This window comes from Coturnix japonica, chromosome 2, assembly GCF_001577835.2.
Source record: "Coturnix japonica isolate 7356 chromosome 2, Coturnix japonica 2.1, whole genome shotgun sequence".
NCBI lineage: Eukaryota > Metazoa > Chordata > Aves > Galliformes > Phasianidae > Coturnix > Coturnix japonica.
The window spans coordinates 79,966,444-79,989,665 of NC_029517.1; the positions used below are offsets into that span (position 1 = coordinate 79,966,444).

The 23,222-nt window shown below is 37.9% G+C and overlaps 1 protein-coding gene across 1 annotated transcript in view; it reads right to left on the reverse strand.

Moving 5' to 3' along the window:
- LOC107309909 (dynein heavy chain 5, axonemal-like) overlaps positions 1-23,222 on the reverse strand; it is a 141,341-nt gene that overhangs the window by 20,260 nt on the left and 97,859 nt on the right. The window contains exons 67-73 of the mRNA XM_015855081.2: positions 22,549-22,927; positions 21,239-21,510; positions 19,390-19,554; positions 15,861-16,128; positions 9,879-10,000; positions 8,830-9,177; positions 5,700-5,888 (exon numbers count right to left, since the gene is read on the reverse strand). Of these exons, the coding sequence (XP_015710567.1) occupies positions 5,700-5,888; positions 8,830-9,177; positions 9,879-10,000; positions 15,861-16,128; positions 19,390-19,554; positions 21,239-21,510; positions 22,549-22,927 (1,743 nt within the window). The remainder of the gene's footprint in view (positions 1-5,699; positions 5,889-8,829; positions 9,178-9,878; positions 10,001-15,860; positions 16,129-19,389; positions 19,555-21,238; positions 21,511-22,548; positions 22,928-23,222) is intronic.

Sequence of the window (23,222 nt, forward strand, 5' to 3'; positions counted from 1 at the left end):
GAAAATACATTTTTAACTTTGTAAGCTATTCTCCTTGGGAGACAGTTATCAGCAAGGTTATTCATTATATTTTAATCACAAAGTCCCATGAGTTTGTCAGACAAAATGTCCAAGAAGTAGGTGCCAGCCAATTATGCTAATGCTTTGCAGTCTGACAGTTCATTTTAGTGACTGAGTTAATGTATTTCTTCTGTAAAAAAATTCCTAAAATCAGCTATCGTGAGACTAGAGTAGGGACAATAAACTTGGGGGGGATAGTTTATGTAACTAGCTTTACTTTTTTTTTTTCAGACTAAATTCAGGGAAAGCTGCTTCCTGACAACTTCACAGCCAAATCTAACACACACACACACACACAAAGTTTGATTTTTTCTTCTGAAATACTTAGAAGAACTCTACTGTATGACACTAATAAGAGTGGGATTATACAGAGTACATCTTATGCATTCTGTGCTTTAAATAAGAAATAAACTTTTTTTTTCTAGTCTGCAAAGTGTGTGTTCCTTTGGGGCATAATTTAGAATAGGAACTTTTCCTGTCTGAAGAAAAATTGTATGAAACACCTTGTTAAAGGTGTTATTTTCCAAAATATTGTAATTTAATAAATTACAGAGAGAAGATAAAATAAACATTCTAATATATTACTGCAGTGATCACAGCACAGCTTAACCAATTTATTCTCAGAACAAAAAACAAAAAACCCCAGCCATCTGATTCTTTTCATGTACCTCTAAAAATATCTGCAACACTTTGAATAATGGAATGAACCAATAATGCAAAAAAATTTTAATCCACCCTAGATAAATTCACAGCACTCAGCCCCGGAGCACTAAGCATAACTAGATATAAAAACTGAAATAATGACATACTTACGACCCTGTTGTGTACAGATCAGTCTTGATCTGAGCTGAGATTTACTAGGTGTAAGATAGTGCTTTTCTTGGAAACCTTGCTGGTAAGATTAGTTTTAAATACCAGCTCAGAGGTATGATTGACTGTTTTGTATTAGCATTCTTATCAAGCAATCAGATGAGTTACTGCCCGTGCTGTATTTATTATGACATAAAGAGATGGATCTTGACTGACAGGAAAAAAAAAACTCCAAGACAAAACTCACTAACCAAAATAGCCTTTCTGAGATTAATATACTAATTCCATAAAGCCCACTTACATCTCCTTCTCAACATGAAATCATCTGTCAGCTAACATAAAACGAGGTGATTTAAAGAAGGAAATGAAATCATAATCTTAATAGCTCTCCCTGTATGATTTTGCAGTGCATATTTCTACTGTATGAAGCTCCTCTATGCACATTTTGTATCTGACTTCAGGTTACCAACTCCTTTGCCACTGCATACTGTGTCAGATGACCACTGTATCTGATAGGGCTAGTAACTAAGCCAAAGACACCTTAGATCAGATGAGGAACGTTCTGCATTTGTTTTTTCGTTGTTGTTGTTTTAGCCAAAATACTACACTTGATGCATTTGGCCCCAGGCATACAAACTGGATTGAATTCAAATTAAACTAACCCAAAATATATGCTTCAGTGAGTCTGATGTAGTTCAGCCACTGGTAAGTGCTCAGCCTACAGACCCAGGCAAGAGTTAGACTAAAGCAAACTCCAGTAAAACACCTAACACACGCCAGGGTCCTCAAATGAACTTCCACTGCCATATAGTAGTTCCTAATGCAGACTTAGCCTTAGTGGAGGATGAGGTAAAATGATGACTGTGAGAACATTTAAGGAAGAAAAACATTGCTATTGGGGTTGAATGCCAATATAGCGCAGTATCTCTGGAACGTCTCCATGTCTATTCACTTGTAATATGCTTTTCAGGCTACAAGAAAATGCTTTCATTATAAATCTCTGCATGTGACAGGCTGACATTTACTCTTGCATCCATCTTCACTCACATGGACTGATCAGACCTAATAATTTTACCACTAATCTTTCTAACAAGCAAAATCCAAATGCAAAAATGGTTAAGAAAACAGAAACTTCATCCTGCCTCTGCTTTTGGAATGAGGAAACTGAAGACTGTTTTAGGTAAGGAGGGAGGTTTATTTTGCTTTAGCTTTACCTGGGTCGTACTGGAGTCTGATAAAGCATGCAAAAGTGACTTGTTTATAGGTTTTTGAGCTGACGTTTGGTCAGTTGTATGACTGGGAAGATGAATCATTACAAGAACATAACAAAAGAAACTGCATGTCATGCACAACAAAGGCTAATACTTGGGAAATGAAAGTCTTTGTGTGGCAGACTATATTTCACACTGTATCAAGAGAAGGTATGTCCAGAGCTCTCAGAGTCATTTGACAATTGGTTTCAGTGTCAGCCACCACTATCCTACAATGTTGGGGCTTTCACTCCAAACAAATGAACTCTTTCTTACTGGAGTCACAAGAACTGAACAAAGATTGCAGTGGAACCTACCACTTTCACCAAAGAGAAATTGCTTCTACTTATTTTCATTTGTTTCCTAATTCTTTCATTTCCTCACTTCTTTTCTGCATTGACAGTATATCTATAACGAGATTTTTGAAGACTACCACGTAATGGCCTTTCTGGAACTCAATATTCTGCTAAAAACAAACCAAATGGCACTGTTAGGACTACCAAATGTTCTTCTTTTGCTGCTCTTATCCAACGAGGTGTGTATAGGAACTCTCTTTGACACTTTACCTCAGTCTCTTAAAATTTGCTAGACCATTTTTATTTGTTTCAGGATTGTTAAACTGATTTAGTAGGTAGTAATGTCCCGAATGACCAAATGTTCACTTAAACAACAGAATTTGGTCAATCTCTTTTTTTTCAGGTATCACAGAAAGAAACTGCATAATTCATTTCACTCCTTGTACTTGTGAGCAGAATTTCACTTTACTCCTTCACTTATTATATTCAAGACTCCACTAAAATCTGTAGCTTCTTCCCTCAAAAAAATATTTGAAATCTCTCCCTTCTCTTCTGCTCTAACAAAATTGTCAGCCATATGTTAGAGAACATTCTTTTTTAATTTTGGTATTCTATTCTACTTGGCATTTTGATATTTTGTTTAGCTTGGAAAAGAAGAGGCACCAGGGAGACCTCACTGTTGCCTTCCAGTACTTAAAGGGAGCATACATACAGGAGAGGCTGTTAACATGGGTGGGTAGTGATAGGACAAAGGGAGATTGGTTTTAAACTAAGACACAGGAGGTTTATGTTACATATCAGGAGGATGTTTTTCACACAGAGGGTGGTAACACATAGGTTGCCCAAGGAAATCTTGGATGCCCCATTCTTGGAGGCATTCAAGGCCAGGCTGGATGTGGCTCTGGACAGCCTGTTCTGGTGGTTGGCAAACCTGCATGTAGCAGGGGGGTTTAAACTACACAATTATTGTGGTCCTTTTCAACCCAGATCATTCTATGATTCTAGGATTGATTATCTGATTCTGTATATTCTCTTTTATCATTTTATGCAAGCTGACATTTAAAAATGTAGCTTTATTTACCGCTCACTCCTATCCTCTTCACCATTTCTATGAAGTTCCAGAATAACAGAATTTAAATTCAGATGAGAATACTCTGCCACATTGCACCACCAACCAATGCATAAAGGAATGGAACTGAGCACTACTGGGAGAAAAGGCAAATTCCCTTCTGACAAAGAAAGCATTATTGAAGACCCAAGCTAGTTCTGAGACAGAAAGTACGGCAGAAAAGGTAAATCTTTTATTTAAGGGGAAAAAAGGAAATTTTGAAGAACCAGCAAGATGTGCAGAGTCTAAGAAAACTAAAAATCACCAGGAAGAGGTAGTATCTATGTTTATTAATAAGATAATAAAACAAAATTGCCCCATGAGCTCAGAATATCTCTACAAGAAAGACAGAGGGAAAAAAAAAATGATCCAACAGTACATCCTCTACTATGCTTGTTACAAGAAAGATGAGAAAGGCTTTGGGGACATGATGCTGAAGTATTAGTAACTAATATTGGCTCATCTGATACAATGTGAATATCTCATGACTTGAATCAAGAGAAAATCTCTCAAGCAAATTGAAGCAAGAGGTTTCCTTGAGGATTAGAGATGTCAGAGTAGCAATACAGAAGCAAAGAACTATCTAATTGTGATAATCATTATAGAGATGATTGCTTATGAGAAAATAAAATCTTGTCTGTACGCCTGGCAGATCATGAAAAAAAAAAGATAATAGCTTGTCATATTATTGAACAAAATGGCACTGATAATAATTAGTGGTTATTTTTTAATACGCTCACATGGGAAAGTATGCTTTGTATCCAGATAGGGTACTAAAATAGAGACAAGAGTGAAGGGCTGAACTTCAAAAAAAGACCTTCCACACTGTGTCTTTCACTACTGTCCATGACCCCATCACTGGTTGACTGCAAAGCTAAGATTTGTGAGGAAGTGACAGAAAAGAGAAAGCCAATTCTAAGCACATTTTTTATGGATAACCTGAGTGAATGAAACCAAGTGTTTCATGAGAGTGAATGAGACCGTGATTAAACAGAAAAAACGTGAGACAAAAATAGCCATTTGTTCAAACAACTTAGAAGTGAATTTTGGATGAAACAAGTATGGTGCATTTTACAGTATTACAACACTCTGCACAAATTTCCCAAGCATAGAATATGAGGGTGAGAATATCCTCTGATCACAGTATAAAGCAAATTATGCATTCTTGACAACTTCTGAAGCATTATAAATTTTTCAAGAGGAACAAAGAAACAAAGAAATCGTTATTTAGAGGATTCAGGAAATACCTCATAAAATTAGCTTAATATCCATATTATAAATATGGCAAATCTATATAAGCAACGTAAGTATTCAACATTTGATTGCTATTGCAAATTGAGACCAAAATTCTAAGGAACTGAATGAAACTTGACATTAGTTCAGTGAATCAGCTTAAATCCAATGCAAAGGAGAAGGGAAAAGGACAGAGAACAATACAAGGTGTAGACTGTAGGTGTAGATCCAAGATGCTAATTATTAGAAGTATTAAATCAATAATCACTAATAACAATTATACACTTGTTTGATTTTATTTACTGTTTATCATAGTTATTTTCTTTTCTGCTGCTAAACAACAATGGGAAAACTAGAAAGCTGACTTCATCCCGAAATAAGTTCTATAAATAAATGATGAATATACTCCCAATGGGAATCACTCAATAGGCATGTGAGAGAAGAGGGATGTACAAGCATGAATGACTTGAAAAATAACTGTATAGGGAAAGCTGCTGGATAAACTCACAAAATAAAAGTTGTGAATTTAAATATTTTACCAGGAGGGGGAGGAAAAGAGAAGTTCTGAGCTGAATTATGACAGTTATTTATAGCAGACATATTAAATGTAACATGAATTGTAGAACAGAATACTGGAAATACTGCTAAGGCCCCAAGACTATTGGATGTGCCCTAAGTAAAAGCATTGGTATCTTCCTCTAATCTACTGAGGGGGAAAAGAACTTTCTGATGGCTGTTTTGTGTTAAGGTGGCTCAGTCAGCAGTCTGTGCTATTTGCAATATACGTATCTGATGTAAGAATAATTTAGATGATCAACCCAAACAGTCTTCTAGAATGCTATGAATAAATTTAAGAGCTTTTTAAAATGCCTGACATTTAAATGTACGAAAGAAGCACAATAAAACACATACACAAAACATCTGCATCAAAAGAGCATATACCTCATGGGGGTTGTAATCTGGAGGTAACTTCTCCAGCATCTCATCAGCAAGGCGCTGCACCACTGCTTCTCGGGTTTCCTCTCCTCCAGTGCTGCTGTCTTTGGGCTGGATGCTCAGTATTGTATTCAGTGTCTCATTTGCAAGGTTGGTTTGATAAGTTATATCTGCATTAGGGTGCAGTCCAAATACCTTAAAATAAAAAGAGAAAAAAATAGGGGAAAAATGCACTTTTCCTTCTAAGTTTTACCAGTGAAAGGACCCACTGCTACTGATAAACAAGGAAGAAAATCCACAGCCCTATAAAATAATAGAGAATCAGTGGAAGTACATCCATTTAACTGGCCAAGAAGCAAGCACAAATTATACAGAAATATAATACATTAGTGTAGGTTACATCTACAACATTTTCATTCAGATGATGAGTGATTTTGATGTATCTATCTGGTTATCACCACATACCAGGGTTTAGATTATGCTGTGCACACACCGATTCCTTTTCACTGGATCAGACTAGAGCTTGCTGGGAATGTGTCATGTGCAGACACTGACCCCTCTCCACTACCTTTTCCCCTCTGCAGATCTACTTTTTGTACCAGGTCAAGTAGATGCCCCTATCAATCAGACCAAGTGCCATTTCTAATGCATTTTGTTTCACACAGGCTTATAAAGGACGGAGCTCAGAGAATAAAAAACAGCCCACAGTTTAAGGAGCTAGAGATTTTATGACTGGTGATAATATTTAGGATGTTTTATGCTTTGAGCTATTTTTGGTTTAAATCTCCTATTCCTTACTTCTACTTCTTTTGAAATTGAATAATTTTATTTAAGATAGAGCTAGCACAGAATTACTGCAAAGCTGCCCTTTGTTTGAATGATAATGGCTTTCTCAGAAACCTCTGCTGAAATATCAGTAAGTCTGTAATTGTCGGGTTGATTGCAGCTTTTCTCCAGGAGGAATTGGATTGTGACTTATTTCACAAACCCTCATTGAATTATAGCTATTAATTATCTCTAACAAACTGAGCCACTGATCCAGCAATGAGGGAAGCTTGCCCCTAAACCAAGCACCAAAGCCAAGCAACATGGTTCTCATGTTTTGTGTTTTTGTACATAATATTAGAACTAGCATCTTCTAAGAAGACATTCCAGCTGATCAATATTTACACGCTCTGAGTATGGAAGAAAAAGAGCCACACGCAGTATTTTTGTATTTGGAAATCTAGAAACTCAGAGAGGAGAAATAGAAGTGGCTGCAATAGTGTCAAAGCTAGCAAAGCAGCACTGATTTACACCAGCTGTGGTACTGACCCTTACAGCAGCACAAAGAACACAGTGCAGACTTAATTCTGCCCAAGAGAGAAACTGGGGTCATAGCTAGCATGTAATTATTTTCCTGGCAGGATTAAACATGTTTTACAGACAGCACTACCTCAACCTGTATATTTAGAGACACAAAAAGCAAAAATATCAATACACTTTATTTCACTCATTTTTTATCAGCATGCGGTGATACACACAGTTGAAGATATGCACTTTTCTGCTTCTGCTCTTGCAGAATAAGGCTTTGTTTGGTTGGTTTTGTACCGGCAGGTTTTGTGGCAGTGCAGTAGCCCAAGTTAAAAGCACAACAAATATCTGTTCTAGTGAATGCAAATTGCTGCAGTGCTAATCCAAAGGCTAATTTCATAATTGGCATAATATTGACAAAGACAGGGGTGTTACATACAAAAAACCCTTTGGTCCTAGGTGTTCATGACAGTGATATATGAGGTATTAAGAAATCAAAGTAAAGAGAGTTTCTTATTTTCTGTGATCCAAAATCTTGGAATCTCGATTTTAAAAGGGATGCTAGATTGTGCATTTCAATTGGTCAGTTTTTATTTAGCCTGATAAAACCTCAAACCCAATTGCTAATGCTCTACACCCCTCTGAAATCAAAATCATTTTCAAAGGGATTTCTGAGTTCAATAGACCCCTTAGAAGTCAGTGTTTATTCTGATCAGAGGTTGAAATTTCATCAAAAGAGCAAAGATGCTGTAATCAGACTTATTCAGTCTCTCTTTCTCAACCAAAATAGAAAAGGAAGGAAATAAATGACACACTGCATTTTTTATTGTGCTTTGACTAGCACAATAGCCTTTGTGGGACAGGAGACCAGGAGCTTAAGAGGTTAAAAGTTTCCATGGGCAATTTTGACAGATTTTGGAATGACTGAATGTTCTTCCTAACCTGTGACAATGTGAAAATGTTTGCATTCTTGGACTTGATCCTATTTACATAAAAGTCAATGGTAAAAGGTGCTTCTCTGTCAGCACAGATGCCCTTGCATCTGCTATCACTACCTTCAGCGATTCAAACCTTTTCAAGTTTGTTTTATGAGCATGGATTGTTCTCAGCCTCCTTTCTAGCACATTATCAGTAATAGAAAATCAGTTTTTTCTATTCAATCCTGCCTATTTAATTTTAATAGAACTTACCCATAAAGGCATTTATCAACTTTATAGCAATGAGACAGGAACTCATAACATTCAGTTCCATTTCAATTTTAGCTAACTGCAACACATGTAGCTGTGTTAGAGAGAGCAGGATGTCCCATTTCTGCAATTAACGTGACCACTGCAGTATACACACATGTGGTTGTGAATGTAGGTTGCTCTGAAAGTAAAATCTACTTATTTTCTGTGGAAACTACAGCAGATACAAAGAGCAAAATAACACTATTTGAATGAGACACCACTGAAAAGAGTCTGGCTCTGCCTTCTTTATACACTTTCAATAGGTATTTAAATGTACTGGTAAGATCCCCCATGAGCCTACTCTTGTTCAGGCTAAAGGGTCCCAGCTCTCACAACCTTTCCTCATACGAAAGATGCTTCAGTCCATCATCTTTACAGTCCTGTGCTGAACTCACTATCTTGCCCATGTGGATCAGAGCACATGAATGTGAGCTTTTCTCTGAGTGCTTGAAGAAGGCTTTACCTTTTTTGTCTTCCTAATTAGAAGACCTATAGTAGACACTCAATACAGTAGCACCCATACTGCTCTGCCTGTTAATACTGCCTATACATTCCTGGCTCCACAAAATACTTTCTCTAACAAAAACTCCCTTTAATACTTTAAAATGTTTTACCTCAGGTGTATCAACCACTGGCAATTGTTCTATGTACTGGAGATAGTCTTCAACTGTTTTCCCTTTTGGAATCACGTAATCTTTGTAGAAGCAAAATTTGTCGCTGAACATATGCTCTCCGAACCACACTCTTGCAAATGTATTCAGCAGTGCTTTGTCGAGGTCATCGGTCACACGGCCGCCGTACTGTACTTCTCCAAGCATATAGCGAACGCAGCTCCAGTTCACTCCGCGCTTAATGTCCATATCATCCAAATGATTCTGAACAAATTGCACACTGGCTGTGAAGTCTGCCTGATTAAATTCATAAGGAATGTTCCAACCCAGTGGACCAAACTTCCTTCTTTCCTGCAAGATAGGTAGAGTTAAAGATAAAAGGCTGATTGTAATTTTGAAGAATATGTTGAGTGTAGAAGAATACATAAAATATGCTGGAGCTGTATTCCACTAACTTTAAAAAATGATTCTTCACATAACACACATGAGTTCAAATGCTTGATTAATTATCTAGTAGTTAAATGTTTTTCTTCATTTATCATCACCAGTAGAGACAGATAAACAAAGAAGAGAAATATAAATATTTTCACAAAGAAAAAGAAAAAAATTCCTCTTTTTAAAGTAGTCAATCTGTGAATCTAGAACTGTCATTTTTGAATTTCAGAAATGAAGGTACTGTTTTAAGAAACAATGTCCAAATCACACTAGCCTCGATAATTCTTTATGGTTCTTTTTCAGTGGGTACATAAATAACACTGAAGTCCCTGCATGGTGGAGGGGCAGGTAGCAAAAGCAGTTTCTTACATAATGATTTACAGATGCAGCTAGCAGTGTGTGGATCTCAGGGCAGTGTCTGATATTTACACATTCTAAATCTCCACCAAGAAGATGACTTAGAGTCAAGTGCACTTCAGGCTGCCATTTGGACCACAATGTTTGTATTGATTTGCTAACACAGGCCTTACATCTAAACATGTTTTTCATTCTCTAACAGATGCATTCACAAGTGAGCATGGCTTCATGACAGCAGAATATGAAATATGATTTGAAACCTGAACAGTTGTGTGAAGAAATGCTACAGCATATAGTAATGGTTTCCACTGTGGCATGTTGCTCACTTCTAGGTGATCCTGAGTGATAGTAGAATAAGTTCGTTTTAAGCTAGCTTTCACACCTAGAAAATAAGAATAAAAATGCAAAAGATGAGCAAAAAAAAAAAAAAAAGAAGTATGGAACCAATAATTCCAATTTCTGTTAAACAAGATTCACGCCGGCAGTTTACAGTTTCATCATACATGTAGCTTCAAATAATCCTTCTGTAGCAACGATCTTTTCAGCTGGTCATGCCAAACAAAGTTTAACCACATTTTGTTTCAGGTAGAAGATGATGGACCAAATTATATTAAATTCTTGCATACAGAAGGAATTACACCCAATTTACACCGATTCTAAATGTTACCAGTAACAACTGAAATTCAAACATAACTATTCAGCGACAAACAATAGAATCATAGAATCATAGAATCACAAAGTCGGAAAGGACCTACAAGATCACCTAGTCCAACCATTCTCCCATTACCATTGCTACAGCAAACCACTAAACTATATCTCCTAGCTCTTTATCCAGACACCTCTTGAACACTGCCAGGGATGGCAACTCCACCACCTCCCTGGGCAGCCATTCCAGTGCCTGAAAACTCTCTCTGAGAAAATGTTCCTTCTTATGTCTAGCCTAAACCTCTTCTGGTACAAAGAGAAGAGACACCTAACATGTAAAATGAAATACAGCACTAAACATCCAAGAGGCTGTTTCAGCATTTACACATAAAACAAGTCTCTCATTAGCCATACAATACCAAGCGTGAGTTACTCGCTCCTTCTTATGATAATCTCCACCTAACCAGCTTAACAGAAATCTAAAAATATGGATTTCTAGTGCAGTAAATAGAATACTGAGGCCATAGTACTCCCAGTGAGAAAACAAAAGCCTTATGCTTCTTTCCTACTTCGGAAAGATCTTGAAGAACACTATTCAAGCAAACACATTTTCAAATATCATATATCAAAATAAAGCTCCAAAATTAAGAAGAATTCATCAAACTAAGCTTCTTATCACAGCATGCTATGAACATAGTGGGACAGTATCAGAAAACTGCAACTGTTTGTATTTCATCCTGACTTAAATTGTTACCCCAGGCATATTTCTGTTATTAAATGCAAGCTGTAAATTGGCAATAGCCTGGATTATAAAACTGCCTCTTGGAGTTATAGGCTGTTATCATTTGAAAGGATTTATGATTTGAATGATAAGGAGGGGTCACAGCACAATCAAAAATATGCTGAGCACTGAATATAAAAGGGTGGAGGAGAAGAGAAAGAGATGAGAAATTTTTATCAAGAGACTGACTAACTGCTCTTGAGAGTGAAGTATGTACAGGGAAAGAGGATGCCTTTCACTCCAATCAAACGCTTTGGTTAGAAGCCTTACTAATATGCAAAGGATGAATACTGAAATAAGAGTTTTAAATGACTGAGGGATTAAATTTGACCGTGGATACAAATTCTCAGCCCCCACTGACTTCATTAACTGAAATCAGTGCTAACATGCATATAAATGCAGGTCAAGTTAATGCATTACACAGTCAAATATGAGGGAGTTACAAGACAGAGTAAGTGTTAGGATTGAGGATGTTTCTTCTAGAGTTCAAAATATGAGGGCTGCTTCAAAAACAATGCCTCCTATTTCATTATGTTGGCCCACTACATCAGGGATGGATGTTGGTGGTATTGCAGTAGAGGCTGAACCTTCCCACAGTATTCCAATGTTGCCACGTGACAGAGGGCAACAGAGGGGTAGTCTGACACAATGGCAACAGACACCCACAGATATCCATCGGCACTTGCTGAACGTTTATGGAGATCAAACAGTGGACATGATATGAACATGGCGAGGTAGTGAGTAGTGCATTTTAGTGGTGGTGACAGAGACATGAAAGGCAAGCCACCTTCTGACAGCCATGCAGAATTTTACAACAGCAGCATGCAGACTCTTGTTCATCGCTGTCAAGAATGCATAGTTAATGGTGGTGAATATGTTGAAAAGCACTGTTTTATAGGTGAGATTTTGCTCTATCAAATTGTGTTATTGTGCTTTTTTATCTGTTGTAGTTTTCATGGGAAAAAAAAATAGGAGGCATTACTTTCAGAGTGACCTATGTACAAATACAGTCCTTCCTCATAATACACAATTAGCAACATGGTAAGTTACTCCTATAAATATAAAAATTACATCTGCAGATAGCAGCGTGGTTTGAGTAAGAGAGGGGCAGTCAGCAGCAGGACAGTGTCTCGCTCCAATTTATAGGAGGGAGAAGAGGTTCTTTGGTATATGTATACCCAGCATGAGATTAAGAAACAATGGTTCAAATGTTGGTCTGACCAGTTTATTACAAATCTTAATCAGGGAGATGGGGAAGGGGAGGATGGACAATTTAGGGTGATGGGGAAGGAAAGGCAGGCAATAGTAAAGATAGAAAGAGGCAAGAATTGTGTAAAGAGGGGATAGTCACCACCAGGATCCAGCAGAAGTCCAATTGCAAGACGTTCTGATGGTCTGTGGCAAAAGTACAGGGGGAGGGAGCAGCAGCATGGCCGGGCTTGGGCAGCAAGCGGGTAGCGGGAAGAAGCCACGGGGTAAGTCCAAGAGCAGGCAGCAGGATTCAGGTAGCAGTTCCAGGAGACTCCATCAGTGAGCAGGACTTCTGTAGTGAGGGATCTGATGGCAGACACCTTCTTCTTCAGCATGCAGGTCTCAGGTCGTGAGGAATCTGTTGTCAGAAACCTTGTTCTTCTTCAGCACGCAGGCATCATGCTGTGGGGAATCTGATGTCAGAAACCTCTCTTGTTCACATTGTGAGAAATCTGATGTCAGAAAACCTGACTCCATGGTCACCGATCCTTCTTTTATCCTCTTTTTTTTTTTTTTTTTTTCTTACTACATGACATCCCTGGGTTTGTGGGTAAAAGTCATGTGCAGCACCCCCCCTGAGATGGCCATATTCTTCCTGGTCATTCATATGCAGCTTATCTCTCTCTCATTGGCCCTGGCCTCATCCATCTGTATCCCTCAGACAAATGATTTCTCAGTCCTTGACCAGGACTTACTTGGACTTGTTCATGTGATCTTCAGCAAGCTCTTTTGAGTCAATGGTATAAAAGAATAATCTCATACAGACGGCTATAAGTTAGAGACTAAGAAAAGGTGGATTATCTCCTATCAGACAGAATCACTCTATACAGGTGAGGCTGGAAGGGGTCTCTGGAGGTTACCTTGCCCAACACTCCTCAAAGCTGGATCAGCCAAAGCTTGTCACTCAGAACCTTGTCCAGTTGGGTCAGGAGGAGAGAGCCTTTAAAAAATCCAAACAAGCTTTTCCAGTCACACAGAGACCATTTTCACACTTGGTCTTTTTTCTACTGCTATACAGAAATTGTCTGGATTTCCACTTATGTCCATCACTTTTGTTCTTTCATTTGGCACCAATACAAAGCCTTGCTGTTTTCTTTGCTCCCTCCCATCACATGTATACATGCGTTGATAAGGTGTCCCTAACCCTTTCCTTCTCAGGATTAAACAATCACAGCTCCTTCAGCCTTTCTTCATACATCAGATGCCATTTAGTATCTTTGTGAACCCTCACTGGACTTGTTCTAATATGTCCATGTGTTTTCTGCACTGAGAAGCTCAGACTTGGACAGCGCTGCTTCAGTACAGAAGTATCACCTTCCTCATCCTTTCAGAAATGATCTTCCTAAAGCAGTACTAGCTGCTGCAGGCCATCTTTGCTCCAAGGCTGTATTTCCGCCTCATGTTCCATTTTATTTCCATCAGGAGCAAAATATCCTTTCCTGCAAAGCTGTGTTAGCAGCTGCTCAGACCCATCATGTATTTGTGTATGGAGTTCTTTCACTCCAGAGGCAGTGTCTGGCATTTCCCTGTGTTGAAGTTCAACAGATTTATGTTATCCCACTTCTCCAGCCTGTCAGCCTCCCATTGAACAACAGGACCATCTGGTATATCAGCGCTTTCTTACCACTTTGTATCATCTATACATATTTTCTGAGGATGCACTCTCTCCCACTGTCCAGGTCATTAATGAAAATGTCAAACATTACAGGCTCTAGTATCATTCTCTATGGTCCAGCTCTCCAGCTGGATTTGTGCAGCTGACCACAACACTTTGAGCCTTTCATGCAATTCACTCTGTCTCACTGTACACTTGTGAAATCTCTTCTTCATTAGTGTGTCTCTAAGGATGTTATAGGAGGTAGTGTCAAAAGCCTTTTCATCACCCTTTGCTGCCCCTCATCAATGGTGCATGGTTTCCTGGCAGCCATGGAAAAGCCAAGTACACCAAGAACAGATATTGTTCAACATCTTCTTCAGTTGCTTAAATAAGGAGACAAAAGGCAACCTCAACAAATTTGCAGAAAATGATAAAGAGTGGTTAACATACTAAACGGTGGAGCAGCAACTTAGATGGATCTTGAGAGCCCTGAAGACTTCATAAATAGTACCTGCATGAAGTTCACAAGAAGTGAAAAGTCCTGCATCTCTGGCAGAACAATCCCATGCACTTGTACAAGCTAAGATCTCACTGAGTCCAACTGATAATCATCTCAAGGTTATTGCAGATTCCTGGTCCACTATAGGACTGTCATAGCAAATAAAACAAATCAGATATTAGACAACCTTTGAAGGAACATAGCCAGCAGATTGAATGAAATTATCATCATTTTTTCCTTAGTAATGATCATGCTTCCCCTCAGAAACAGTGCCCACTTTTGGCATGTAAAAGAGGTGTGGAGAAACAGAACAAGTCTATAAATGTGGCATGGAGCAAAGAGTGCGTGACCTACAAAAACAGAGATGTAAAAAACAACTTAAACTGTGAATACTGAAAGGCAGCAGTGTGTGTATATATGAGACAGTGCCTGTCCAAAACTGAGAAGTTGAAGCACAGACCTGTCATTTCGTATGAGTGGTACAGGGTCCAAAAACTGAGTGAGTCAGAATGATCCAAGTCAGAACAGTGTCAGTCAGGGAGCTGATCACACGCTGTGCTTGTGCATGTGGACTAAGGTTGGGGAAATTGGCAGATTAAGGGTGCAGAAAATTGCAAGATAAATGCATGGATACAAATACCAGGGGTTGCCCAAAGACCTAGGCCAGTGTTCAAGATGAGTTGTTACATGCAGCTACACAGCATAAAGCTGACTTGACTTTCTGCTGATTTTCCATCTGAGCGTCCTGGACAGCAGTGTTCTCTCAAATGGGAAGGAAAACCAAGGCCAAACAAAAGCATCATATGAGGGAAACACAAGAAAGTGAAAGTCTAAAGCAATCGCAAATCAGATCTACCAGAGGTTCACATTTACTCTCTTGTTGGTTACAGAAGATAAAGGGTAGTAGTAACTATTCAGTAGTAGTTCTGTAGTAACAGAATACTTGAAGGGTATTCAGTATAGTAACAAATTCAGTAGTAACAAATACTTGAAGGGCAATGACAAAGGTGCTGGGATCAGACTTTTTACAGTAGTGCCAGATGACATATGAAAAGCAACAAGCCACAACTACATACTGCAGTGTGGGACACTGAGGCCAAGCGTTCAGAAGTGTCCTTCAATTTCATTACCCACAAGAGCACAGGATCAGTTCTCCTCTGCATCCTTGGGTGGAGTCATCAGGATGGCAAGAAAAGAGTGGCAGCAGGCATTAAGTTTAAGAAAGTTCCACTGACAAGATCCACAGGGTTTACCCAAACAACAAAACACCATCAATTTCTGTTACAGAACAAAGTTTTTCTCCCCAAAAGAAGTATGCTTTACATGTTGCATGACTGACTTACAAAGTGCCATATTTAGCACTTTGAGAGAATAAGGACTAAAGCATAGTGTAGATTTCAATGATACAGAGAGGAAATAAAATCAAGCCTCCTTTTTTACACAGACCCAAGAAACGCATGGTTTCCTACCTTGAGGTGGCTCATTAGTAAATTTGATAGACGCCTGTAAAAGATTAATAGGAAACTCTGGATGAGCCTCTGTAGTTATCCAGGTCCTGAAACCTTCACTCACTGATTCTGTCGTTGTGATGGTATCCATTAATTCATTAAGAAACACTAAGCCAAGGTGGCAGTTCTGTAGAAGGAGCCATCCTCCATCTTGCATGCACTGATTTAACAGGCGCCTTGCATGGACTTCCTGGCCTTGACCCATTGAAATGGCACGACAGGGAATGTTCTGGAAAGTAAATAAGTTTTTATTTGTAATTTTTTTTTAAATATAATTCTCTGCAATGATTGGCTACATGTTTACTGCTTCTGTCAGCCAATATATAGTGACATTGTGCCACAAAGAAAACCACTAACATCAATGGGAGTCGATTATAGCAAAACAGAAAAGCGTAAGATGAAAAAAGAACTCAGGAAGGTATCTGGAAAAGAAAAACTGGCCATATACAACTATACAACTCTGTAAATAAAATGCAGGAAAACTCCCTCTTGCTTAAATTCTTTTCTGTCCTTACTTGTTAATAAGTGATCCCCAGACTTAGGTTAGCTGCTGGCTTCTAACCAGGAAAATTAGAATTCCCAAATTCAGTTGAGTACATTATTCCACATATATTGTAAATACAGGTGGAGTTGGAGGCAAGAGAACTGATGAAAAGACTTAGTTTCATGAACCGTTTCCTGCCTAAGACCTACAGCTGATTATCCCTCATGCCATGAGCTATGAACTTCATAAAGACTTACCAGTCTGGGCATATCTTCATCTGTCTAAAAGCTTAATGTTAGGTTTTCCTGCTATGGACTGCCATTGTGAAACAAAACAAAACAAAACAAAAAACAAAAAACAAAAAAAAAAAAGAAGAAGGAAGAAAGTCATCCAGTCCTAAACAGTGTGGATGAGGCTGTAGGAGAGAAAGTTTAACCATAAAGATACAGAGTGTGATGGGTCATTTCGCCTTAGGATCAGGGAACAGGTCCTGACCTGGTTTTACTGAATAGCATAAACACAGCTACTGTATATGATCCTTCACATCCTGGAAAAAGATTTAAGAAGAAAACACCAAGTATTAGAAAGTAGTTATATCCTGCTCTCAGATCAGTATAAAAATGAAACTCCGGCCAAAAGCAGGAAAACTAAATAACACGAAAGAAGTAAAGCTGAATAAGCTGTGAAGCCATGTGTAGAAGGGACAAAAACTTTCTCTTTTCTACATAGTATCAGAGTACAGCTAGCAATTCTATAGGTCAGACACTATCACCATCCCTACAGACTACACAGACATTCAGTTAGTTCAGCATTCCTTATCAAAGCATCCGCTCATAATTTGCTCCTCTTAGCAATGTTTCATCTCAAATGCACACTCATTAATGGTTATAGAAACATCAAGAGAAGGAAAAAATATATTTTCACTATGGATTGTCCTTTTATTCCTTCTAAAAGGCTCTTATCCAAATATTTGCCTACAGAATGTTTCTGTAAATAGTGAGTCATACCAGTATATCAGTGTCATCTTAATGCTGATGAAATTGCTATAATCTTAGTCATCCCGGTGTCCCTAACAGTTTTGCTAAAGGTTCTATGCAACAATCCCTAAGTAAGAAACAAATAGTATAATAATTAAAATATCCAGTTTTAATGAAGTTAAAATGCTAGGCGGTGTGAATTTCATTTTAATTCAGAAGGTTGAATTTTCACTCCAATTTCAAATGAAAGCACTGGGGGCATAAATCCAACTAGTTTTAAAATAGACCCAGCAAGCTTTATAAGGGTGATTATATAGCTAAGGAGTCGCAGCTAATGTTTCCATTTCTTTGAGAAGTGGTCATCTGAAGAATAAAATTTTAGAGTGAAAGATAAATTCTGGTTATTAATTTGAACACTTCCAAGTGTAGATAACTGATTTATGTTGTTAATATGATTTTCAGCCTGACTTATTATTATTCTAGCTATGCTTCCTTAAAACATGAAAACATTTTAAAACTGCCCACTGCAATACACTTTCAAAATGACAAGAAAACCTGCTGTTTTCTTGACAGCCAAAATTAGAGAACACTTTCTATGAGCACTTGCCCCAGACTGATGAAGGCCTTGCTTTGGATTTGATGGAATGGGAGAATGTTTTGTTCCCCCCACTGCTGACTTCAGTGACTCTGAATTAAGTGACCGGCTGACTTCAAGTGACTCTGTATGGAGTTCAGCACACCTCACCCCTTACATGGCCAGTGGGATAGAAAAACTCAGCTCCTGGATGCAAGTCAGAGTTACATTTCAATCATGTACTCTGAAATGTTTTCACAGGCACCACTCTTCATTGATTACTAAAAATTATCTCATATCCAAGAGAGCATAAGTACCTATCTAGGAATCTGATTTGCAGGATATGCACATTGAAGGGCAAATTGGGTGACAGAAAACACCATCACAAAACTGATACTCAAATTGGTATTCATACCACAGGCCATGAAAAAACAACAACCAAACAAACAAAAAACAGACTCCAATTGGGAACAGCTAAAATATAAGGGACTCAAAAGTTGTTCATTTCCAGCCTATAAATATTCTTGCAGTCAGTATTTTGTGAATAGGAAAAATACTGTTCTTCCAACACATTTCTTCCACTAAGTCTAAAAATCCTGCTCAACCAACTACCTTTCTCCCCTTGCCTATGTTGGTACATTGGCTGGTTATCTGGTTTTGGGACAAAGGTTGTGCCCTAACATTAAGCACTGATGCAAGAGTTAGATCCTAGCTTTAAACATCTAACATAATGATCAGATATATAAAATAAAAGGAGCCTGGTTTTCAAGGATGAGTACCCAAACTTTCTAATTAATAATCCAGAGATTTGTGTGCTGTACTCCCTTTTGCAAGTGAATTTTACTTAGTGTGTAAAAAATTCTGCACCTATAAATGAAGATACATTCTATCAAGGAGGAGAATTTATGGAGAACAACTGTGAATAACATATTCTCAGGAAAATTATATTTGTATCTACTCTGTGACTTATAAAAAACAAAGCATGGAGTGCTGTAAGGAATGTTGCATTTATGCCTCAAGTGAATTGATGGATGAGGAATAATCAAAATCATTTTTTCTATTGCTACATTTTTATATTGTTAATTTATATTTCTGTTCTTCCTGTAACTGTCCTTACTGTGGTCTCCTCCAGTGAATGGGAAGGAGCTTACACCACAAGTAATGCTTTGCTCTTATAGCTAAATCTTTTCACTAAGTAATGGACCATCCTGGTCTGCTGCACAAAGACAGGGGGCTCATTGAAATAAAAGACCTGGAAAAAGCAGGAAAGTAACATTTTCATTTCCTCAGAATATTCATTTTGGTTACTGGTCCAAAATTAAGTTGCAGAAGACAATGGTATGAATAAAAATTTCACCACTAGGATAGACATAAAACATGGAAATAACATTTCTAGTTCAAGAGACAGACATAATAAATGTCTTGGTCAGCTCTAGCAAACTCAGTTTAAGATACCTTTGATTTCGCAAGACGTTCTATATTTTCAGTGGGATCGGACCCCACTGATAAAAAGCATGTCAGAGGTGTTCGACAGTCACTTTCTGACCACATTGCTTCCATTTCAAGTATAAATCCTTCTGCGTATTTCACACCAATGGATTCTGCAATGTAGTGTCGAGCCTAAAAAGCAAATCAAAACAAAACAAAGCTATCAAAACCATAAATATTTTATTTTTAATTTACCAGATTGGTAGATAGCCAAGTGAAAGAGTTGCTTGATACCCACCACATTAGTTCCTCTAAGCACACACTGTTGACACTGGATCTACAGCATAGCAGTCTGGGCAAATCTTTCAACTGACTGAGTTACAGTCTTCCATATATTTGTTGGAAGTGGAAAAAGAAATTCTCCCATCCAGTGATTACTCAATTCATGTCTCTTATGCTTACTATCTACTTCTACTAAAATAAACACAGCTCAGACTACAGCCTTAAAGGTCTCAGCCTTTTCTATGCCTCTATTTTCCTCTTTTCATGGACATTTTCTAAAAGGATTTCTAAGCTGTAAAGGATTTCAAAGGTGTATGAAAGACTTTTTTGAAAGCCATGATTTTCCAACTGTGCAAACAACCAGCTGAGGTGTGCATTATGGAAAGAAACACCCAAGATCAAAGGAGACTGAGCCAGATGCCAGATTCAGAAAAAAACACATCCATCAATAAACAAACCTTCCTCTACTGTGACTTCTGTCCTACTGAAAAGAGGTGAAATTTCATAGTAAGTAAAAGAAAGACAGTGGGGAAAGAAGATATAAAGATAAAATAACAGAAACATATCTCCTCTTTCCTCAACAATTAAAATAATTACAGTATTTGAAATCACCATTCAGAGACATTCTTTCTCAAATGTGGTTGCGCAAGACAAGTGTAAGTATTGCTGGATAAGCAGTAGCTAAACAGCCCACTGTTTAGACTGTGGAAGGTGAAGTTGCCATACTTCTCTCCTTTGCCCACTGAAGTGTAGGAAAGGAAGATAAATATATCCTAAATACAGTGTGCTATTACAACATACAATATGTAAAGCTGTGATATGGAAGAAAATCACAGAATCATAGAATCTTAGAATCACAGAATCATAGAATGGCCTGGGTTGAAAAGGACCTCAAAGATCACCTGGTTTCAGCCCCCCTGCTGTGTGCCAGATCGCCAGCCACTAGATAAGAGGTGGCTGCAAAATCAGAAGTACCACTTTTCAGTGCAGCCAAAGATTAAAAAGAAAAAAGAAAAAAAGAAAAAAAAAAAAAAAAAAAGAAGATATAATCATATTCTCAAACATCTCTTAGAAACTTGTATAGAGAAGAAAATAGAAATATCACATACTGTTGAGAAACTGCAATCCCATTGCAATTTCAGTATGTGCCATGAGGCAGTCATAATTATTACTTCCTCAGTGTGGAGGGACAGGTAAGTAAAAAGTTCTGCTATTTTATTGCACCTGTCATCGAAGTGAACTGTTTTCTTTCCACATCTTGTGTGAAGAAATATGAATGCATCTTTTAATTCTCTGGAAGAATGCATATGCTTTACAGATTTCAGGGCTCCACTTACAGAATACCATAGTAAAAATGACCAATGTTTTTAAAACTCAAATACAGTGTTATTCAGTGCCCTCGTGTGTTACATTTAAATAAAGCTACTTTTTCCTATATGTATTAGAAGGGCTTCAATATCTTTCTCATTTTTCAAAATACTTCACTCTGTGACAAAACTATGATAAAAAACAAAGTCATGGAACATAAGTTTAGAATCAGTAGTTATAGAGGAGATGCCAGATAGCATAAACACCATATGCAAGTATATCTTACTTGGGCGACTGTATGATCAGGACACCAGCTACGGACAAGGAGAAGCTTACGGAACTGATCCAGTAAGCTGTCATACCCATCAGGAACAACAGCTTTTTCAGGTGCCTCTGCATCAAACCAAGCTTTCCAGGCCTTTTCATTCCTAACAACTTGAACCAGAAGCTCGTTAAAAGGGTGCAAGCTAGATAACTGCACAAGATTGAGCCATGTCATGTCAAGGATCCACTTTTTTGGTTTCGGTTCCACAGAATTTAGATCCAAACTGGCACCTCCTGCAAAGAAAAATATTTATATGGAGAAACAAACATGCAGACAAACAAACAAAAGATTGTTAATGCAGAAAAAGAAAAATAATAACAAGTAATCTAAAATACTGAATTTTGTTATCTGGGGGATAAAAACCTTTGTAAAACAGGACACAGAGACCTAGAATTATGCATAGAAGAGTTATTTAATGAACAATGAATGGTCTCAGTGTCTCCCAGAGCTGATATCCCAGTATTATTTGAGTTTCTTTATATGAAGAGGTAGAGCAATACTTGCTCTACAATAATTAAACACAAGTGTTCTGTTCAGATGTAGAAAGGATCTATGGTTAGTCCAGCCCTCCTTCACCTATTCTACAGATTGACAAAGCACATGGTACATAACATTTCCAGGACTGCAACTTCAACAGCTCACCCACCATTCCAGCATCATTCCCATTTGTAACCTGAATGCAGCTGAGTCACAGCTGATTATTAAACTGGTGTTCACCAAGCAAGCTAAGATACTTGGATGCAAGAACCTGGTTGAACTTATCTTCATTTGTGACCATGCTTAGCTTATCTTAGAGATGGTGTTTGCCCCCATTATATCTTTATAAATTATACAAAATTTTTATTTTGTCATGGTGTCTTAGCAGTGACATGCTCTGGTAGCATAATGCAGTGAAGGTGATACATTGGGATGTTTTACAATGTCCAACACATTTCCACTTTCTTTTTACAATCATACTTAAATGTGGTACAAAGTACCCATGCCTTCATTTGCCTGCTCACCAGCAATCAAAAGAGATTTTGTTGACTGTCATCCAATGCAAGACTGTTAAATAAACTCATTTTAGCATTATTTTGACAACAATAATCTACATTGCTTGTTTTGTAGATTTTATATTGTAAACTTCTCTTTGGCAATATGCACGTGTTCACTCACCAGTTAAAAAGCACCACTCCTAATGGACAGAACAAACTGCTAGTGTAAGCACTGTGAAATCTGAATTTGGCAGTCCACGGACATATGCAAATAGAGAATATTTATGGAGAAATTACCTTTGATCAGTGTCTCAAACTCACTGTGTGAAATTTTCTTGGCCTGCAAGTCAATCTTCAATGCCAGCAGCAAAGTAAACAGGAATTTGTGATTTTCATACAGCCCTCGAACTGTATACTTGAAGACTTCATAGGTGAGATGCTCAATTATATACAGCACCCTTTTTCCTGTGATCTGAGACTTCTGAGATCTTTCCACTGACAGGTCAAAAATGCCAAGAAACTGCCGTAAGGATGTTTGGTACATGACATTCACCAAACTCATTTCCACAATTAAAAAATAAAGAATGCTGCCACGACCAGCAACCGGCCGATACTCTTCACGTGCAGTATTGATTTTCACCTCTGTCTCCGCTGCTATGCTTAATTTTTCACTGACCTTAAAATTAATTGAAAAGACAATGCTGATTTAGTCATGTCATCTGTGATTTGGACTGCACAAGCAAAAGGAAAAGGTCTTGATTAAGATCACACTGGTATTTTCAGTCAAGCTTTGTGGGTGTTTCAACAGAGGCAATTGTGTCCTCATGTGCTCAAACATGAAGCACAGCAGGATTTGATTCAAATTAACACTTGGAAGGTACATCTGGAATATAGGAAATTATCCAGGTAATAGTTTAATTTTGCAATACTTTTATAACAGACAATAATACTATTTCTACTGTTTGTTAAGA